We start from the raw sequence: 21985 nt of genomic DNA, 5'->3' as shown, positions 1-21985 counted from the left end.
AGGTTTGCAGCCCAACTTAGATTTTGTCATGAATTACATAGGGGTCTATATAAGAGAAGGGGGGGATGTCTCCATGCTGCCTAGGCCCACTGGGGCGGGGTGGGGCTCATTGACAACACAGGAAAGACTCTCCTTGCTCTCAGTTCAGATGCCTACGGTCAGAAGCCTGGACCCAGCCCAGTCCACAGCTACGCAGAACTACAACTGCAGTGAAACTCTTGTTCAGCCCCTTAAGCCCCTTGCTGAAGTATGCCCAATACAAAGATGACAAGAGCTGGACCTGTGGTGTAAACAGACTGGGACAAGGAGTGGGGATGGAGGGAGGATGATAAAACTGGGACTGGAGGCTGGCAAGATGGGAAGGCAACTGACTGGGGAAAAGAAACTGAACTGCTGAGGAGCCAGGGTTCAGCAGAGAACTGGGACTGGCTGGACAGAGACTAGGACAGGGGAAGATTGGATGTGGAATAGAGAGGGATGCTGTGTACTAGAGGAATGGAGATTCGGACTGATTAAATGAGAAAAATGAGAGGAGGACAAGGAAAGAGAGAGGACTGGGACAGGGACACAATGGAGGAGATGGGGCAGAGGGGTCTCCACCCACTAGAGCAGGGGGTTCTCAAACTTAGTCATAGTGAGCCTCCCTGAGCTATGAAAAAAATGACTGTGCCTCCCCAAAGTTCACTAAAACAATACAGCAAACTGAAAATTCCTGCAGCGCCCCACAAGGCTGAGTCTCCTGTTGTCTGCTCAGGGTAGGATGCATTTCCCACTGTCCCCTTTATCCCTTCCCCCCACTTCCCAGGTGTGCATGGCCCTTCTACATGAGCCCCAGCAACCTAGGGCTGACAGCAGGAGCTTTTTTTTAAAAAAAAAGAAAAAACAGAGTCTGCACCTCCCTTGACACACTGGAGGTGCATCCCATAGTTTGAAAACCGCTGCACCAGAGAACACCCCCCTCCTGAACCTGAAGTGGAACCCAAGTTCCTAGAGTCTCACCATTGTCTGCTGTCAGCAAAGATCTGTGAAACCCACTGGCAAAGTGTCCCATCCCCCTCTATTACTGGTCCACAGAGGATGACAGCCTACTACTGCTATCAGTTACATTGTTAGCTCAAAAGAGAGAGACCTGTGCAGTAAATTTAAAAGTTCCAGTTCTCCTGGTGACTTGTTGGGTGCCAATAAGATGCCACATGATTTTTTTTTTTTAAAAGCCTAGGAAATTAAACATACAAAAATACATTGAAAAGAACTTTTATGTTTCAAAGTCAAGCACTCAATATTGAGAAAAAGCCAGAAGTAACGTTGCCTGTGCAACCTTAATTTGGCCCCTTTATGTGTATACATTACAATACAGTCTTTATTTCTGTGATCACATACTATTTTTCCACAGGATCCCTGGCTCACTCAGTACACACTCACTACCCCTGCTCTGGGGATGAACTAGGACTGTGTAGTCAAGGAGACTTGTTTGTCAGGCTTTTGCTTCATTTGTTGTATAAGCTGGAAAGTGTGTAGTGAATGAAACGGGGGACTGCAGGAAGAGAAAGGATGGTCTCACAGTTATGGGAATGCTGCCTTAGGGAACTGGGTTTCTATCCCTGCCTCTGCCACAGAGTTCCTATGTGATACTGGGCAACTCGCATAAGCCGAACTTTTTCCACAGGTGGTCACTAACTGTGACTCATTTTCTGGGTGGCTGACTTGAGACCCTGAAGTGTGATCTGCAGAAGTGATGAGCACTCACAACTGCAACTGAAATCAATTGGAAGCTATGCTTTGAACACAAAGTGCTATATAATGCTAAGTAATCTGAAAAATCAGGTTGTGGGCATCTCAAATTGGGCATCCAAAATAAGTGGATAATTTTGACTTTAATCTCTCTGCCTCATCTGTAAGATGGAGATAATATCTCTTTCATCTCATGGGAATTTTGTGAAAATAAGTTATTTTTTGTGATGCAATCAGATACAACAACAATGAGCCCTACAGAACTACCCAGGAGGAAATTGATAATTTTGTCTTCAGAATTGGGTTTGAATAGTATGCAGTAAATCAGACATGGAGTCACACATTGAACAATGAGGATAAAACAAAATATTGAACAGCTGTTCATTAAATGAGCAATGTCGATTCTGTGCTCTGAATGAGTAGGGTTCCATGGGGGAAAAAATGTGATCATGTAATTAAAAGACTGTATTATAAGGCATAGGCATAAGGAGGCCAAATTAAGATTGCCCAGGCAACATTAACTCTGGTATTTCCTAACTTTTGAGAGCTTGACTTTGTAACCTTAACAATGGCCTTTTAACACAGTATGTATGAAATATTATCTACACTTTTATTTAGTGTACTGCAGCTGATTAACAGAGACTGCTGTTAGGACTGGTCTTATTTAACACACCTTAATGATTGGAGGGTGGAATTAATTATGTGCTAATTATGGAATTAATAAATGTGGGGATAGAAATAATGCTGATGATCAGGAAGCTAGTAACACACGCAAAAAGATTAAAAGGACTAAATACGTAAAGTGTGGTTAAACAATGAATAAGGCAAAGAAATGATAATAGTCAACAAATATTTGAAGGGTGTACATACTAATGAGGAAACCATTCTGTTAGGCTGCAGAACAATATGCTAAAGATAGCAATGGCAACTCCATCTCATGGAGTATTTGTTGATGATGATGGCGGCTCACGTCAATATTGACGTAAAAGGATTCAGCAAACACTTTAGGTGAACACATATACATGAGGTCAAACCACTGGGAGAACTACAAGCACAGTTACATGTGGGACAGAGAAGACTGTCCAAGATCATTATAAGCTGTTGTATCCTTGCATTGCACTGTTCACATTTTTCATGAGGAGTTAATACATTTTGCTTCAAAGCGGTTAACAGTGACATGACAGCCACTTTCCTCTATTGTGGGCTGTTGCTGGGGTCAATGTGACATGCTTTCAAGTTTAATTTCAGTGTGACTTTATATTGTTTGTACTGGCCACTATGTGTAAGGTGCTTTAGCGGACCATAAAATACAGCCTTGGGTACTCTCAAGTCAGCTATACCAATGAGATGCTCAGACCATACAGCTGGGCTTTCATGAGCATGCTCTGAAACCCAGATATCCAACAATGATTAAAGACTTTGATATTGAGAATCCTGTCTGATATTTGATCCAGCAAACAAACTGAAGACATTTGATACATTTACATTTATACCAAACAAGACACGAGAACACAGAGTGTGGAACAATCCTGCACTTGCAGAGAGATTGACTGAATGACTTCACTTTAATATTTTTATTCTCTTTATAAAACCTTGACTACAAAATACAATTAGCTTTTTCAATACAAATTATTCATTTACATGTACCCCTCAAAATGGCAGAATCTCCTCAAGTTACCTGCTATCTATCATCTCCTTTCCACCAATCACAAAAAGGAAGAAGGCACTAATAGTACTTTATCCAGGTTCTTATACTACACTCATCATAGCAGCACCTGAATGCCCTTAAGTATATCTATTCCTATAGTCCTAATTACCCTGTTGACAATATTTGGAAGCCTTAATTGTGAACTTCCATAATTTAAAACTGAGCATCCATCAAAGTAAGGTCTGGGAATGCGCAAACCACCTCTCAATGATTTTTAACAAATCATTTGCAAAACCAAGAAAGATCAGACTTGATATTTCTGCTATTTCTAAGGCTATGTTTACACTGGCGGCGGCAAATTCGCCGCTGCCAGATCGATCTTTCATGATCAATTGAGCGGTCAGTGAGACCCGCTCAATCGATGAGGAAGTCGACTGAATAAGTCCACCCCCTCAACTAGCATAGCAGAAGCAGTCGACGGGAGTTACGCAAACTACTCTGCGTGGTTTGCGTAACTCCCATCGACTTCCGCCAAATTTCCGGGTAAGTGTGAACAAGCCCTAAGGGCAGGTCCCTATACTGCTTAAGTCGACCTAATTTATGTTGCACGCAGGGGTGTGAAAAGGACACCCTCCTTAGCGATGCAAGTTACAGCAACCTAAGCACTGTGCACAAATGCACTATGTCTGTGAGAAACGCTCTCCTGCTGACATAGCTTCCGCCTCTCGTGGAGGTGGAGTAACTATGCCGACGGGAGAGGACTCTCCCGTCAGCATTCAGCATCTTCACGAGACATACTGCAGTTGCACTGATATAGCACTTCTAGTGTAGACCTGCCTTAAGAAAAGAAATAAGAACTTCCCATGCTCCTCGTCCCACCCCCCCTTAAAAATCTCCTTTAGGAGATCTTTAGACAAGAGCCTCAAAGAAGCAAAAGACAGCAACCCCTCATTTTTTCTCCTTTACAAGTCCTGTTTATTTCTAGACCTCTTGGTTTCTTCTTAGTCTTTAAACCACCACCAATGTACTTACAAATTGTTTAGCTTTCAGTTGCTGATACGTACTCTTAATCCTAACATCAAGTTAATAGAGTTAGTTTGATTTAGTCATGAACATGACTTATTTTTTGTACTTTCTAGTATGAAAGAAAGGAGTGTATGTGAGCACTGTAAGACTGAAACTAACAGTTTGAGATGCCAGAGCAGATGTAACAAACAGTTTGCACCATAAAAGATTCACAAAAAACACACCTTCCCGCAACAAAGAATTAGATAGTTTATAATTAGTCTTCTTTCACCTTTCTGGGCTTAAAAGCCCTCAAAATATTTCAATTAAGTTTTTATCATTTTCACATCTGATGAGTCAAAAAATTTTTAAATAAAGAACATTAGCTAACTAGACAAGATGATACACAACAGCTTGAGAAAGGTTTCCTCCTCTATTCCTGTGTTTACAATTAGTATGTTACAGATTCAACAAACTTACGCATCTGAGTCTTCAGAGCTGGAGTCATCATGGCTCTGTTCAGACTTCCACCTCTTGTGCCTATCAATGAGCTCCGTCAGGTAGGATGTTTTCTTTGCATGTCGTATTATAAATTTGTGTTTCAAGAGCTCCTTTGCTGTCGGTCTCTTAAAAATAAAAATTAATTATAAGCTACAGTAACTTTTTTCTCTATATTTGAAACAACTGAGATGACTCACTTATTGTGATTTGAAAAATGAATGAGGAAAACTCATGACAAATAATATAATCAGAAACAGTGATAACTTAATTCTGAACATAGACATGTAGGACTAGAAGGGACCTAGAGAGGCAGGAGAGGCACTGAGGCAGGACCAAACACACCTACAACCATGCCTGATAGGAGTCTGTCTAACCTGTTCTTCAAAACCTCCAATGAAAAAGATTCCACAATCTCCCTTGAAAGCTTATTTCAGTGCTTAAACATTTTAAAAGTTAGAAAGCATTTCCTAATATCTAACCTATAGCTCCTTTGCAACCTGATTACTTCTTGTCCTACCTTCAAACAATTGATCGCTATCCTCTTTATAACAGCCCTTAACAGACTGGAAGACTGTTATAAGGTCCCCCATCAAGTCTTCTCTCTCAAGACTAAACATGCCCAGTTTAACCATTCCTCATAGATCAGGTTTTCTAAAACTTTTATCATTTTTGTTGTTCCAGTCTGGACTCTCTCCAATTTGTTCATATATTTAAGGCATGGCACCCAAAACTGGACATCATAAACCAGAGGCCTTACCAATGCAGAGTAGAGTGGGACAATTGCCTCCTATGTCTTACATATGACACTTTTCTTAATACATCCCAGAATGACAGGCAGCCTTTTTTTGCAATTGCATCACACTGTTGATTTATATTCTATTTGTAATTCACTATAATCACATGACACTTCTCTACAGTATTACTGCGTAGCTAGTTATTCCCTATTCTGCAGCTGGGCATTTGATTTTTTCTTCCCAAGTAAAGTACTATGAACTTGTCGTTGTTTAATTTCATCTTGTTGATTTCAGATCAATTCTCCAGTTTGTCTCAGTCGTTTTGAATTCTAATCCTGTCCTCCACAGTGCTTGTAAGCCCTTCAAACTCAGTGTCATCTACAAACTTTATAAGCACACTCTCCACTCCATCATTCAAGTAATTAATGGAAATAGTGAATAGTACCAATACAAGGACAATCTGCAGGACCCCACTAGATATATCCTCCCATTTCAACAGCAAACTGCGAATAAATACTCTTTTAGTATAGTTTTTCAGCCAGCTGTGCACCCATCTTCTAGTAATTTTATCTAGACCACATTTCCATAGTTTGCTTATGAAAATGTCATGTGGGACAGTGTCAAAATAAAAATATATCCTGTTTATTTCCCCCATCCACCAGGCCGGTAACCCTGTCAAAAAAAAAAATTAGGTTGGTTTGGATTGATTTGGTCTTCACCAATCCATGTTGGCTATTGCTTTGGTTGCTGAAGACTGGTTTTTAACCACTCAGATCCTGGGCACTTTTAGATGTGTATCTTGGAGCCAATGTCTTTTGTGCTGATGAGATCTCAATGCCAATCAAAGACAGTCTACTATGTCCCTTCTCAGAGACAGAAGGTTTATTTGTTCCCATATCCAAGAACCAAGGCTCCTATGGACTCCTCAACAAGGAAAGGCTCTGAGAACCTCAGCTATGCTTTTTTGAACATCTGATTTGCAAAGGCCCCACTAACAGAGCAGCAATCTGGTGACTGGGATTTCACAAAGCAGAACAAACAGTAGTTGTGTGCATTAACCTCTGACATATAGCAGACACACACTAATTAAATTATCATTCTTATCATGATCTTTATGAGCCAAAGTAGCCATTGCTCTGTAATTTAAGGACCAGACCCAAGCATCCACTGCAATGGCACAGAAAATCAAGAATGACAGATGCTCTAAAAGTTCACCTAAAACTATTAATTAATAAAATGATACAAAAGGGCACTTGAGGGTATAAAACCCCAGCACTCATTCCAGGCATGAAGAGAAAATTCTTAAACTTGTAACTGGCCTCAGAATGGAAGAAAGTCAGGTCACAGGAGTCACAAACCCCTTTTAATAACTTCAGTTCTACACATTATGTACCTATGTGGCTCTAGAAGAAGTTCTGTGGCACCAGTGTTACTGACTCATATCCAGCAAGTGAGAGTGTAAGAGCAATCAAATCAAAGAATTGATAAATGCTCTAAGATGAAAGTATCAAAACAGTTCCACATACCTAAGAGAACAAAGATCACTTCCTGAAGTCCCTTGTTTGTAGAAGGGGCTACAAACACAAGATGGGAGAAAACTAATAGGTGATGAGTAGGTAGAAGCATTGACACATACTGTTCAAGATAAGGACAATAATACAGGTCTTGCATGGCATACAAGATGAATGAATATGAATTCCCTTGCTCTGATGCCACATAATGGTGCTGGACCAAACCCTAAGTGTTCCAAGAATACTCATTTGTACACCGGTACATACAAAAGCTGACAGATTGACCAGTTTAATAACGAATTTTCATAAAATAAGCACAGCTTGGATTTCATGGTCAGCTGGAGGCCTCTGTATATTTGAAAAGCATGGTTACTTACTCTGCAGTAACTCTTTTCTTCAAGATGTTGTCAGTGTGGATTCCACTGCAGGTATGCTTGAGCTTCATGCATGAGAAACTGGATATTTTGGCACAGCAGTGTCCATCAGAGCTATGCATATGCCCAATGCCTCCTTATGCTCTCAAATGAAGGTATAAATAGGGGAGTGGCTGTGATGCTCTCAGTTAAAAAGCCCCTGGTAGAGCAAGAATCTAAAAAGCATAGAAGGGTGGGTCATGTGATACTGACAACAGCATCTTGAAGAACTACAGTTACTGTAGGACAGTGTTTCTCAATTGGTGTTCCGCGTAACCCTGGGGTTCCACGGGAACACTGTTAGGGTTCCACGAGAAAGTGACATCATGCCGCCGAGAGCAGCTGTTCTCCGTGCCGCCGAAAAAGGGAAGATGTCCCGGATTTTTCAGTGGAGGGTATTGAGTATGAGTGTAATTTCCCCGCGGAGCCTAAAGGGTTCCGTGGGAAAATTTAATTGAGAAACACTGACCTAGTTGTTTGCATATAATTTGCTTATGTCGACATTTTTTTTGGCCCCATATGTAAAAATACTGTTAAGAGTTTGAGGGGTTCCGCAATTATCGAGTTCAAAAGGGTTCCGTGGCCAAATTTAATTGAGAAACACTGCTGTAGGATAAGTAACCATTCTTTCTTCTTTAACTATGTGCAGGGTGGCTTCTGCTATTGGCAAGCAGTAACACTGCTGGTATTACCAACTGGTAACACAGTGAAATACACTGAATTATCTATTTTGATATCCGCTGGAAAGAGAGCTTGACCTTTAGAATGCCCAGCTATGGCAATAGATAGATAAGGCAAGAGTCTGAATTGTGTGGTCCTGTTGATGTAATAAAGCAAAGTCATGGATACAGCTAGTGTGTGCAATTTCTCTTCTCCTAGTACAGACTGTGGCTTCAGGAAGAAGACAAGTAGGTTGACTGACTGCTTTAAATGACATTCTGAGATCACCTTTGGAATGAACTTGGGTGAAATCACAAAACCACCTTGTCCCTAAGGAATGTTGAAGTGGGCAGGTTCAGCCATAAGTTCTTGATGCTCACTCACTCTCCTGGCTAAAGCAATAAAAAACTGTTACTTACCTCGGAACTGTTGTTCTTCGAGATGTGTTGCTCATGTCCATTCAGAATTATGTGTCCGTGCGCTGCATGCACTGGTGCTGGAAATTTTTCCCCTACTGGTATCCATAGGGCTGGCTCTAGTGCCCTCTGCAGTGGCGTGCATATAGGCTTGTATATAGGGCATTGCCGGCCCCCCTCCTTCTCAGTTTCTTCTTGCCAGAACTCCAACAGAGAGGAAGAAAGGTGGGTTGTGGAATGGACATAAACAACACATCTTAAAGAACAGTTATGAGGTAAGTAACCATTCATTCTTCTTCGAGTGCATGCTCATGTCCATTCAGAATTAGGTGATTTACCAGCACTGCCTCTGGAGGAGGGCAGGAGTTCATATATGTAATGATTGCAGCACTGCTCTGCCAAATTCAGCGCTGTCCCACGCTTAGTGTGTGATGGCATAGTGGGATGTAAACGTGTGTATCAACGACCATGTAGCGGCTCTACACGTCCTGAATGGGCACACGGGCCAGGAAGGCTACTGAAGACACCTGCACCCTTGTGGAGCAGGAGGACAGGGAAGCTGGGGGCATCACCACCACTTGCTCATAGCAGGACTGGATACAGGCCATAATCCAGGACGAGATCTGCTGGGACAACTCCGGACGTCCCTTCAGCTGATCAGCGATCACAACAAAGAGCTGCGTGGAGCAGAGGAATGACCTGGTCCTGTTGATGTAGAATACCAATGCTCTCCTCACATCAAGAGAGTGAAGATGCCTCTCCTCGTTGGATCCGTGAAGCTTCAGATAAAAGACTGGCAGGAATATGTCTTAGTTCACATGGAAGTGGGAAACTACCTTTGGCAAGAAAGCTGGGTGAAGACGAAGCTGTACCTTGTCCTTAAAGAAGACTGTGTATGGTGGCTCCGAGGTCAGGACTTTTAACTCGGAGACCCTCCGTGCCAAGGTGATCGCCACCAAGAATGCCACCTTCCAGGACAGATACGTGAGGAAGCAAGAAGCCAACAGCTCAAACAGCGGTGCTGTAAGTCTTGAGAGGACGAGGTTTAGATCCAAGTGAGGGACCGAGTCCCATATTAGAGGAAAAAGTCTCTCTAGGCCCTTGAGGAACCTTGATGTCATTTCAAGGGAGAAAACCGACCTGCCTTGGATCGAAGGGTGAAAGGCTGAACTCGCCACAGGTGTACCTTAATAGATGTGAAGGTCAGGCCCTCCTGCTTCAGATGAAGCAGATAATCCAGGATCATCTGAATAGGGGATTCAGTTGGCAAAATGTTTCGACTTGTTGTCCAGCAGGTGAAGCACTTCCATTTGGCTAAATAAGATGCTCTTGTAGAAGGCTTTTTGCACTCCAGTAGGATCCTCTGAACTTGGGCCGAGCAGTGGCGCTCGTCCCTGCTCAACCACGGAGCATCCATGCTGTCAGCCGCAGAGTGGCCAGACCCAGGTGGAGCAACCAGCCCCGGTCTTGAGAGAGAAAGTCCAGACTCATCGGGAGCAACCATGGTCAGGCCACAGAGAGCTCCAACAGCATCCCAAACCAATGCTGTCTGGACCAAGCCGGGGCTATCAGGATGACCGGTGCCATGTCCCTCTTGACCTCCAAGAGGACTCTGTGTCTGAAATGTATCAGGAGAAAAGTATATAAGAGACCCCTTGCCCATGACAGGAGAAAGGTGTCCAGCAGGAGGTGTCCTCCGCTCCCAAAAAGAAGCAGTACCAGAAACACTTCTTGTTCTCTTTGGTAGCAAAGAGGTCTACTTGGGGAGTTCCCACCTCTGAAACATGCTGTCAGCTACCTCCTTGTGGCTAGACCACTCGTGGTGAGAGCGAAAGAACTTGCTCAGATGATCTGCCAGCGTATTTTTCAAACCCGGCAGGTGGACTGCCTCCAGATGGACGTTGTGGCTTACACAGAACTCCCACAGACGCAGGGCCTCGTAACACAGGGCTGAAGACCTGGCTTCTCCTTTCCTATTGATGTAATATATGGTCGCTGTGTTGTCCGTTAGGACTCTTATCACTTCGCTGGAGAGATGTGGCAGGAAACCTTGCAGGCCAGGCAAATCACCCTGAGCTCTCTGACACTGATGTGGAGAGACGACACTTCCTTGGACCAGAGATCTTAAGTTCTCAGGGCACCAAGGTGGGCAGCTCAGCCCACATCCAAAGTGTCTGATACCAACAACAGAGTCAATCTGGGAGCCACGAATGGTACCCCTGCCAATACGTGTCAGGGTTCCAGCCACCAAGACAGGGAGGTAAGTACATGAGGGATTCTGAGCACTCTGTCCAAGGAGTGCCTGGTCAGGGCATAAACTGTGGCAAGCCACAGCTGGACAACTGGAGTGGCCGAAGTCATACTCTGGAGTGCCAGACCACGTATGTACATGTTGCCATATGCCCTGGGAGACTGAGACACACTCTTGCCATGGTGAGGGTGTAGGCCGTTAGTCGGGCTATGAGCTGTGACAATGCCAAGAATCTGTCTTCAGGCAAAAGCACCTTGGCTTGAGTAGAGTCCAGGACTGTCCCTATGAACTCTATCCTTTGAACCGGTGTAAGTATTGATTTTTGCTCATTTATTAGCAGGCTCAGTGACCTGCAGGTGTCTTTCACGATCTCAATGCTGCATCGGACCTGCCCTCTTGAACAACCCTGGATCAGTCAATTGTCCAGGTAAGGAAAAACCTGAAATTCTCTGCGCCTGAGGTGGGCAGCCACTACCGCCATGCATTTGGGGAATATGCACAGTGCAGTGGAGAGGCCAAACGATAGAACTGCAAACTGGAAGTGTTGGGCACTCACAGTATACTGCAGGAATCGCCTATGTCCCGGGAAGATAGCAATATGAAAATAGGCATCCTTTAAATCGAGAGTGGCACACCAGTCGCCCGAATCCAGGGAGGGGATGATGGCCACCAGGGTGCCCATATGAAATTTTAGTTTCTTGAGGTATTTGTTCAAAGCATGTAGGTCTAGAAGGGGCTGCAGTCCCCCCTCCCCCTTTGGCTTTGGGGATCAGAAAGTAACTGGAGGAACTCTTTCCTTTCAATGCTTGAGGGACCTCTTCCACTGCGCCCACACACAGCAGGGCCTGCACCTCCTGAACGAGGAGTTACTTGTGAGAGGGGTCCCTGAAGAGGGACTGGGAGGGAGGGTGGGAAGGCGGGAGTGAAAGAAACTGGAGAGTATAGCCAAAAGCCATAGTGTTTAGAACCCAGCAGTCCGTTACTATGGCCCTCCAGGCAGGAAGGAAAGATGCTAAGCAGGAAGAAAATAATCGAGAACTTTGTAGGTTGCTCTTGGGCACACCTTCAAAAGCCTCGTTTTCCCCCTGAGGGGTTGCGGCTTGGCCCTGCTCTCGAGGTCGAGGCCGGTGAATTGCTTCAACGGCACTTATGGTTCTTGTGCCTCCTCCTGTAGGGCTCTGTCCAGGGCTGACCCCCAATTAGTTGCTGTTGAGAGAGCCTGAAGTGCCTCCTAGATGAAGACGGGGTGTATAGGCCCAACGATTTCAAAGTGGCCCTTGAATCTTTAAGCCCATGCAGCCTGGCATCAGTCTGGTCCGCAAAGATGGCAGAATCCTCAAATGGAAGGTTCTGGATGGATTGCTGGACTTCTGCTGAAAGGCTGGATGATTAGAGCCAGGACGCTCTCCTCATCGACAATGCCCACACCGCCAAGCTGCTGCATCTAATGCTGCTTGTAGGGAGGCTCTGGCCAATGCTTTCCCTTCCACCAGGACTTCCTCAAATTCCTGCTTGGAGGACAGTGGGAGCGAGTCAGAGAACTTCTCCAGTGACTGCCAGATATTAAAATGGTAGTGTCCTAAAAGCACCTGCTGATTTAACACACTCAGCTGCAGGCTTGCTGTTGAGTAAACCTTGTGACCAGATAAATCTAATTTCTTGGCCTTCTTATTTTTAGGTGTTGAACTCATTTGTCCCTGCCTGTCACGCTAATTAGTTGCTGCCACAACTAGCGAACCCAGGGATGGGTGCATGTATAGCTATTCAAACCTCTTGGCTGAGACATAATATTTCTTCTCCGCCTGCTTAGACATGGGGGGCAGGGAAGCTGGGGTGTGCCACAGCACTTTAGTGAACTTCAGCACCCCATCATGCACCGGGACGGCCACCCTGGAAGGAGCCGCGGATGCCAGGCCTCCAACAAGCTCATCTACTGGATCAGACAATTCCTCTATTTTAAGGTCCAACTTAGCCGCTACCTGCTTCAACAAGTCCTGGTGCACCCTGTAGTCTAGAGGGGTGGCATGGAAGGAGTCTTGTCCAGTGAGGAGGATGAGGAGGCAGGAACCTGAGGGGAGCTGGATCCATCTCCCTGATTGGGGTGGCAATGGTGGGTCTGAAAGGTCCGACTCCACATACCCCACTGGTGCCGCCAGGGTCCCCAGAGGGTTGTGATACCAAGGCGCTCACCGATGACTGAGCATATGTCATCGCAGCCTGAGGGAACCCCCCCAGATTCCAAAATTGCCAAGGACCTGGCCCTTGTTCTTGTGGCAGGCTGCTTGGGGACTTGTCCCTTCGGGGGGATGACCAGTTCCTTCCCTGAGTCTGAGGAGCTGAGTGTTGGTGACCATGGTGGGGCCGACGCCATGTGCTTCATTGCACCGCTTCTTAAGCGCCCAGTCTCTGGAGATAAGGAGCAGTGCTGAGAACCCGAGCGTCATTCGTACCTAGACCTGGACTTGTCCTTGGGTTTCTTGTAGGGGTTCTCGCGGTGCTGGGGTTCCGGGGATTCTCTGCGAGGGCTCACGGGGCAGTACCAAGGGCTTGGAGAGCACTGGCATTTTTTGGTCTGGTACTGGTGATCTAGTGATTGACACCTAGCACCCAGTGACCAAAGAATCAATCCTGGCCTGCGTCGATGCAGTACTGGGAAGCGGTGCCAGGACTCCAGCAACTGCTTGAAACCGGTGTGGAAGGCAGGGGCTGTGGCGGAATCATCATCAGTTTTGCCTTTGATTGGTTCCCAGTCTGGGCATCTGAACTTTGATACCCAGCTCTACCCTCCTGCAGTGTAAGCAGCACCAGCAAGGCCAAGAGGTCCTTCATTGCCTGGAACACCTCAAGTGTTGAAGGAACTAGTAAGCAGTGCAGGCCCTTGCCACTCCCGAGAGTTGGCAGTGGCACCAGAGTCAAGCTCGATGCCCTCGCGGGCGGAGGCGTTCTCAGGGCTAAATCAACTTTCCCCACGGTGCCCGAGCTCTTCTTAGCTGACTTCGGCTCGCGCCTCTCTCTTCCTTGGTGTGGCGATGTCGACCAGTGCCACGCGGGCATCCATGCAGGGGGAGTGCTTCTGGTCGATGCTGCCATACTTGGTGCTGAGTCCAACCGCGGCTCCGACACTGGCCTGAGAGCTGACTCCATGAGAAGGGCCTTGAGCCTAATGTCTCGGTCCTTCTTGGTTCAGGGGCAAAACCCCTTACAGATCTTACACTTCTCGCGAAGGTGGGCTTCCTCCTCCAGGCACTTCAGACAGCTCTGGTGTGGATAGCTTAAAGGCATAGGTTTCTTGCACGAAACGCAGGGTTTAAAAGCTGGGGACCGAGGCATGCCCTGACCCTGGGTAAACAGCTAACTAACTAATTCACTAACTACTAAAACAAATTCTAAAACAGTAACTATATACACTATATAAAAACAAAGAACCACTAGGAATACTGTCACTTGCAGGAGCAAGAGAGTGTTCCAGCACCGGCGGTAAGAGGGAACAGGGGGTGCGGGCGGGCCAGCAACGACCTATATACAAGCACATATACGTGCCACTGCAGAGGGCGCTAGAGCCGGCCCTACGGATATCAGTACGGGAAAAATTTCTGGCACAAGTGCATGCGGCGCACACAAGCCTAATTCTGAATGGACATGAGCAAGCACTCAAAAGAATTATTCCCAATGGTTCTACCTTCAGAGTGAGGTGGTGAAAGGAGCAGTATGATAGAGGTTAAAAGGGAGGCTCCATAAGCCCCAGGACTAGATGGAGGTCCCACAAGAATACATTCCGTGAGTGGTGGGTGTGCAATAGCCCTTTGGTAAACTTTGATACCATGGGGTGAGAAGAGATAGAGCAGTGGTTCTCAAACTTTTTGTACTGGTGACCCATTTCACAGAGTAAGACTCGATGAGTGCGACCCCTTGGCCCCCATGGGCACCCCCTCATTGCCCCAACCCCCAGAGGCACTCCTCCTTTTGCCCTTGGCCCCCATGGGCTTCCCACTTCCCCTTCACGCCTGGCCCTCATGGGCTCCCCACTTCCCCTTTGCCCCTAACCCCTGCACTGTGCCCTCTTCACCCCTAACCACTGCTCCTGTGCCCACCTGGGGAAACTGACCTGCATGCACAGAATGGTTGGTATTGCTGCTGGCTCCCCCATCAAACATTGCTCCTCCATGCACCCCTAGGGAATTGTGAGTGGTGAGGGAGTGAGGAGCTCCTGCATCCATCACTTTCTCCACCTGTGCTGCATAAGGGGAGGGCAGAGAGTAGCCACTCCTGATATTCACAGCACAGCCCAGGTGGGCAAAGTGACCTGGATGCAGGGAGCCCTGGTGTTGCTCCTCACTCCCTGCCTCCCAGCCTCCTGAGGGGGGAGTAGAGGAACATTAGGGGGTGGGTGAGCAGTATCTGTGTCACCGCTCACCCTCCTTCCCCCATTTTCCTCTGCCAGGAAGAAGCAAGGAGGTTCACATCCCTGCGCCTGGCTGGGGTCGGGGCTCAGAGTGCCACGGTTGGTGGCGCTCTGGGCTCACGACCCCCCAGTTTGAGAACCAATGAGATCGAGCATGACTGCATATGTGGATGGCAAGCGGAGTTCACCACCAGGTGAACTTTAATAGAGCACTGAACAAGAGGCCAGTCAGTTTTAAGTTGTCAAGGATCTGAGATATCAGGGCCTGGACTGAGCTTGGACCATGCTGGGCTGCACATATAGACAACACATAGATTAATGCAGTTTTCTGATAGATGTTTTCCTGCTCTTTATCAAGTTTTCCTGGATCTGTAAGGAGCAACTGTCCCTGGCACTCAACCAGGCAAGAGTCAGCAACTTCACGTTTGAATAGAACATCTGGCCATGGTTTCATGAGATCAGGTCCATACAGTCTGGGAGCTGGATAGGGAGCTGAATGGATGTATTGCAATAGGTCTGTCAGTCAAAACTGACTCAGCCAATACAGTGCTAAAATAATTATCATGGATGTGTCTCTTTTGACTTGGGAAGTCACCTTATGGATAAGGGAAATTGGTGGAAAGGCATACAAGAGGCCTTAGACCACTGCAGAAAGAAAGTGGTCCAGTAATGACCCTGGATTCTTACATAAAAACACACAGAACAAAAGTTCCAATACTTGACATTGGTCGCAAACAGGTCTATCACCGGTGTCTTCCAAAACAGAAGTACTGGCTCTATGATAGACTTCCACAGTGACGACACCAACTGTCTTCTCAGAAGTCTGCCAGGATGTGGTTGATAGCCAGGAGCTGAAGAGCCATTGAGGTTATCCCATGTTGATGGCATCATGTCCAAAGCTGATGACTTGGTTGACAGAAGATGAGAGGGCACCTCCTTTCCTCTTTATGTACTGTATCAAGTAGGTGGTTGTGTCCATCAAAATTCTGCACTGTGGAGTTTTGAAGAACAGATAGGAAGGCCATGCAGGATAGCATGAGGGCTCTGAATTTCAGGAGTCGGGCACTGATGTGGAGTCTTTTGTCCTTTGGAGACTAAGCCCCTTAATGGCTTCTGAGGTAGTGCAGGTGTATCCCCAACTTGTACTGACATGTCAGTGATTAAATGTCTTTGTTGGGGAAGGGATAGAAAATGGTACCCCATGAACATGTATTGGTTCCTTCTATCAGCTCAGCAACAATCTGAGGTGGGACCACCACCATCTTGTTTACTTGGTTTTCTGTTGGGGAACAGATCAACTGGAGCCAGTGCTGAAGCTCTCACAGATGAAGTATGACAAACAGTATCACATATGTGGATAGCAACATATAGCCCAGTAGCACCAGACAAATCTGCACTATCATAGTCAAGTTTGATTTTATCCCAAGCACTAGGGATCGCATTGACAAAAATCTGTCCTTGAGAGACTAGGCTCTCTCTGAATCAGAGTCAATTAGGACTTCTATGAACTCTTGTAACCTTTAATGGGATAAGACAATTTTCCATAGCTCATGAGAAGACCCTGACGCAAGAATAGGGAGAAGGCAGCAAGCCTAGAATATGCAAACTTCTTCTGGATTCTATCAGTCAATTTTCCAGGCAGCGGTAGATGTGTAAATAGGAAAGCTTCTGCCTCAGTTGGGGCTGATACTTGTAAAGCTTCTTTTAGGAGTTGGTTTATAAATTCTCAGGGACGTTAAGGTAGCCCTTGTGGGAAAGGAGTGCTTCATCTGTTCTCTGGTTGAAGAGGACAATTCCCTTGAAAGGCAAGTCCTTTGTCATGGCATGTATATCATGTGATAAGCCCATTGTCCAGAGCCTTGAGCCTCTGCCATAGTAATAGCCTTTGTCATCAGCCTTGCAGCACACAGGAGCCAGAGTCATGAGCACCAAACTACTGGTGCCATGGTAATCTGTGCCAGGATTGTTGAGGTTAAGGCTGTCTGTGCAGAGGTCTTTCATGCTGGGGACTTGGCCAATGTTGAGGTGGCCGGCATTTACATTGTTGGTGCCGACTCTGCCAGTGCTTTCTTCACTATTCCTTTGTCTGATCGCAAAGTGTGATGAATGCTCAAGAAAATGCTGGCTGATGCTAATTGATGCTGGTCCTGTCACTTCTGGGTCCAAAATGACCTGCATAAACTGCTCAAATAAACGCAACTTGTTCCTAGCATACCTGGACTTACCTTGCAGGTCCTGGAGGAGAAGGATTGGCATACAAAGCACTTATCCAAGATGTGGCACTCTCCTAGGCAGAAAAGGCATTGTGTCGTGTGTCATCCTTAATGGAGATCAGTCCATTGCAGGACATGCAGGGTTTGAACCTCGGGAGTTTGGACTTCACCACAAGGTGTGCTAGTTAGCACGAGGCACCAAATCTGGGGCGGTATGTGGCAGGGGATGGAGGGGTTGTTGATCAAATGCTTTTCTTCTTCCAGTCTTTTTCAACTTGTTTGATTAGGGTCTCTGAAGAGTAATTGGTCAGTCACTCTCTGGGTTCCATCTCATTGCCACAGGGCAGTAAGAGGTATCTGGGGAGAGTCGGGCCATTCTACTGTTTATGCTTTCACACGGGAGCATAAACAGGTATAAGCAGACACAACGGATAGCGCATTAAAAATGAAATTAAATCTCAAGCACATGAGAAGCATGTGCTCGTACAGGGGGTTTTTAGACAAACATCATCATGATCTGACTGACACATCTATACTGACATATTCAAGAAAGAATTCTCATCCAGCGAAGTTGGGGTAATGTCTCTAGGGCTGGGAGATACACCAACACTTTATTCCAGGCTAGTCAAAGATGAAGAATGAGGAAACAAAATAATAGATTTCAACAGACCTACTGGGTCAACAGGGAACCACAAAGCCTTGCACTATGAAAATTCAAGAAACATTCCAGTTAATACTGTCAATGAGAAAGAAAACTCCACTGTATGGAGGCTTTTAAAACACCTGTATCACAAAGACACCAAGCAGTAACTTTTAACACATTCTAGAAGAGATGGAGTTCAAATTGCCCATCTTTCCATAAAGCCAAAGGGTTTGAAGAAACAATATGAATGCAAAACAAGGGGCTTTGGGGGAAGAAACAGGCAATCTAATAAATCATTATGGAGTACTGGAGAATCTCATCAGGAAGAAGGCAAAGTAACTAAACAGGATACATGGTACTGCCCTAAACAAAGCCCAAAGGACTGGTTAAGAGCTAAAGGCAGCCAAGATATCAGTTCTGACTCAAAGCTCCTTTGCTGAGGCACTGGCTATTGGTCTGTTTTTGTGAGTAGTGGGAATTCCCCCTTCTTTCACACTGGAAACATGACTTAAGTGTTGGAAAATAGCCAATATGGCATATTCAGAGTGAGATCTTTACATTTTTCTGTATTTCTAATACTGTCACCACAATCTAAATAAAGATAACTGCTGTCAAACATGACTTTGCCAAAAGGAAGATATATAATTTTTCCTGGTCTATTTTCCTGTAATGCAATTTGTTCACAGGTTTGTTTCTATCAAATGCAAGATCCTTGTTAGACTTAATACAAGAGTTTAAAAATGAGAAAAGATTCAGTTCTGAAAGAGGTAATACCAGACAGCACTGGATAAGCAATAGGTTTCATTTTACTTAACTAGTCAAACATTTTACGTAGTCTGAGTTTTCACAAAGTTGTATTGAAAATGGTCTCCTGATTTTCGAAATACTGCATCCACTCCAATATGGTCTCATCAATTTTTAGCAAAAATTAATTGAACTTTTAGTATATCAACTTTGGTCATCATTAACTTTGCCCTTAATATATTAGGTTTTTTTACTTCAGAATTTACTTTTGGTTTAGTTATGTATTTACTGTACACTCATTTGAACTTTGATTATTAACTTCTTAATATTCTCCTTCCCTGAATCCTACATTTGCAAAAAAAACCATTTCCTTTCTTAAATCAAGAACTTTAAATTCAAGAAGTTTATATTCCACTTTAGACCTGGGAAAAGGAGTATTTGAAGATACATATACACCATACACTCAACCCTTCCAAATCTAAAATTTGAGCTGATATAAAGTATCAGAATATTCTCCCTCATCTTAAATTTAGGGGGGGAAAAAAATCAGACCAAAAGCAGGTAAATCACTTCATGCTAGTTTTGAGCTCTCTCCAGCTCATCACTTGGACTTCATATAAATTAATAAGAAACTATTGCTGACTGACCAAAACAACCTTTACATATATTTAAAAACAAAAACAAAACCACTTCCCTCCTCCTTTTCTGTCAAGATCTAACTAAATTAGATTTTCTCCAATATGATTTGCACTGCATCAAGAGTCGACTATTCTGAAGTTAAAAATTACACTCACATGCCTTATGAGAAGAGACTCAAAGAGCTTGGCTTGTTTAGCCTAACCAAAAGAAGGTTATGGGGAGTTAGGATTGCTCTCTATAAATACATAAATATTTGGGATAGATACCAAGGGAGGGAGATGAATTATTTAAGTTCAGTGCCACTCTGGACACAAGAACAAATGGATATAAACTGGCCATAAGGAAGTTTAGACTTGAAATTAGAGGTAGATTTCTAATCAGAGGAGTGAAGTTCTGGAATAGCCTTTCAAGGGGAATAGTGGGGGTAAAAAACCTAGCTGGCTTCAAAACTGAGCTTGATAAATTTATGGAGGGGATGGTTTATGGGACAGCCTAATTTGGCAATAAACTGATCTTTGACTACTAGTGGTAAATATGCCAATGGCCTGTGATGGGACATTTGATGGGGTGGGTTCTGAGTTGTTACACATTCTTTCTTGGGTGTCTTGCTGGTGAGTCTTGCCACATGCTCAGGGTTTAGCTGATCGCCATATTTGAGGTCATAAGGAATTTTCCCCAAGGGCAAATTGGCAGAGGCCTTGGAGGTTTTTCGCCGCCTTCTGCAGCATGGAGCACGGGTCACTTGCTGGTGGATTCTCTGTACCTTGAAGTCTTTAAACCATGATTTAAGGACTTCAATAACTCAGTCATAGGTTAGGGGTCTATTACAAGAGTGGGTGTGTGAGGTTCTGTGGCCTTCATTGTGCAGGAGGTCAGACTAGATCATATTGATCCCTTCTGACTAAAGTCTATGAGTCACATTTGAAAGTGAGCATACATATATAAAAAAAATTGGCCAGTATTTTCCTAAATCATTTTACAACTATAACCTTTTAAACAAGTATTTTCTTCTTCTCAACACTGAACTTCTGCTTTGTCCTACAAGGACTATTAGGAGAAAAAGCTAGGGACTCAATTGTAAAAGATGAACATAGGGAACTTAGCAGTACAAACGAGAGGTACTTTGGTCAGGGGGCTCCCTATAGAAACACCTTTTCCCCATGCACAAATGATCTGCTTTTAATTAACAAAGTGCTCTGAACCACACATGCAGAGCTAGGTAGGGCTGGAAATTATTTTGCAAATAAAAGGACTTAAGTAGAGGTACTAGTGCAACTTTGGGGGTCACCTAGTTGAAGGATTTAAGAGACAGAGCCCCTCCAGTACCAAACACACAATGGACTTGAATACAACATAGTTCTATGATACTCAGTGCTGCTGAGTACAAGAACTGAAATGTAGACAACATTGAGAGGTTGAGCACCATGTCAGTTTCAAGTCAGTTTTGCCAAGCACTCTAAAATTGAGACAAGCTGGCATGCCAACATTTGTGTGTATTTTGGGAATGGGAGTGTTTTGTTCTGGTAATTCTGACCTTCTTCTAATGTATATATATAATAGACCTTAACTCTGCATTTCCAGTTCTGCATTTTGGGAATTAAGTGCTCATGTTTGGAAATGACAAACAGCACTGGGCAGAACTGAGCATCTATAAAGTCTTCTGTGTGCAGATTTTACTCTGTGTCTAATGCAATCTGCTGCCAACTAAATTATTATAATGCCACACATTCAACATGATTTCACTCTCTGAATTTGTCTAAATAAACTAGCTAGTGTGCAGTAACCTGAGGTGTAAATCCATAGTGCACTAGCATGCCATACACTAATTGTTCATGTGGACCCTCCTGCATACAAAAACTTCTCTAGTGCATTCTGCTCTACTCATTTGCTGTGCAGTAGCAAGGTCTATATGGACAGTTAGTGTGTGGCACATTTGTGCACTGTGGATGTACACCCAAGCTTGTAAAAAGAAACACTCAAAGCATTGCAGGGAACAGAGATCTCAGCAATTCATTGTGTTCAGATGATATCACCAACTAGCACAGGAGAAACAAAGACTGAAGAGCTTGGCACAAACTTTTCAGTTCACTTTTAAATAAACAGAGCACTCTAGTCCATAGTAAAATATTTTATGAAAAATATTAGAAGTACTGTACTTTGATAGAGGCTAGATAATTAGATAAATTTAATTTATTTGAAAGTTTTCTTCAAGATGAAAGTCCTTTTTAGTACACCTGGATGAAAAAAATCTCCAAATAATGGTTATATTCTCAACTTAGGTCTTTTTTGGAAGACCTCTACATACTAAGATCCACAATACATATACATTTTAAATTACAAAATCTTTGTTGCTTTAGCTAGCATTCAGTCATCAGTATATAACGTAATTCAGCTTTAAATAAAATGAATTAGATTTCTACTCTAAAACCTCAGTGTAAAAAGCTCCTTATAATGAATTCATGCAAAACAATTAA

At 44.4% G+C, this 21985-nt stretch overlaps 1 protein-coding gene across 3 annotated transcripts in view; it reads right to left on the bottom strand.

Annotated features, from left to right (window-relative positions):
* Nucleotides 1–21985, bottom strand: part of STK24 (serine/threonine kinase 24) — a 106739-nt gene that overhangs the window by 14828 nt on the left and 69926 nt on the right. For all 3 annotated transcript variants that reach the window (XM_067536794.1, XM_067536793.1, XM_067536795.1), the window contains exon 7: nt 4865–5010. In XM_067536794.1, the coding sequence (XP_067392895.1) occupies nt 4865–5010 (146 nt within the window). The remainder of the gene's footprint in view (nt 1–4864; nt 5011–21985) is intronic.

The sequence above is a fragment of the Emydura macquarii genome, unplaced genomic scaffold, assembly GCF_026122565.2.
Source record: "Emydura macquarii macquarii isolate MOO-44397 ecotype Brisbane River unplaced genomic scaffold, CSIRO-AGI_Emac_v2 contig_3671, whole genome shotgun sequence".
NCBI classification, from domain to species: Eukaryota; Metazoa; Chordata; order Testudines; family Chelidae; genus Emydura; species Emydura macquarii.
Note: the sequence above shows the minus strand (reverse complement) of the source record. Positions and strands in the feature narration are given on the sequence as shown.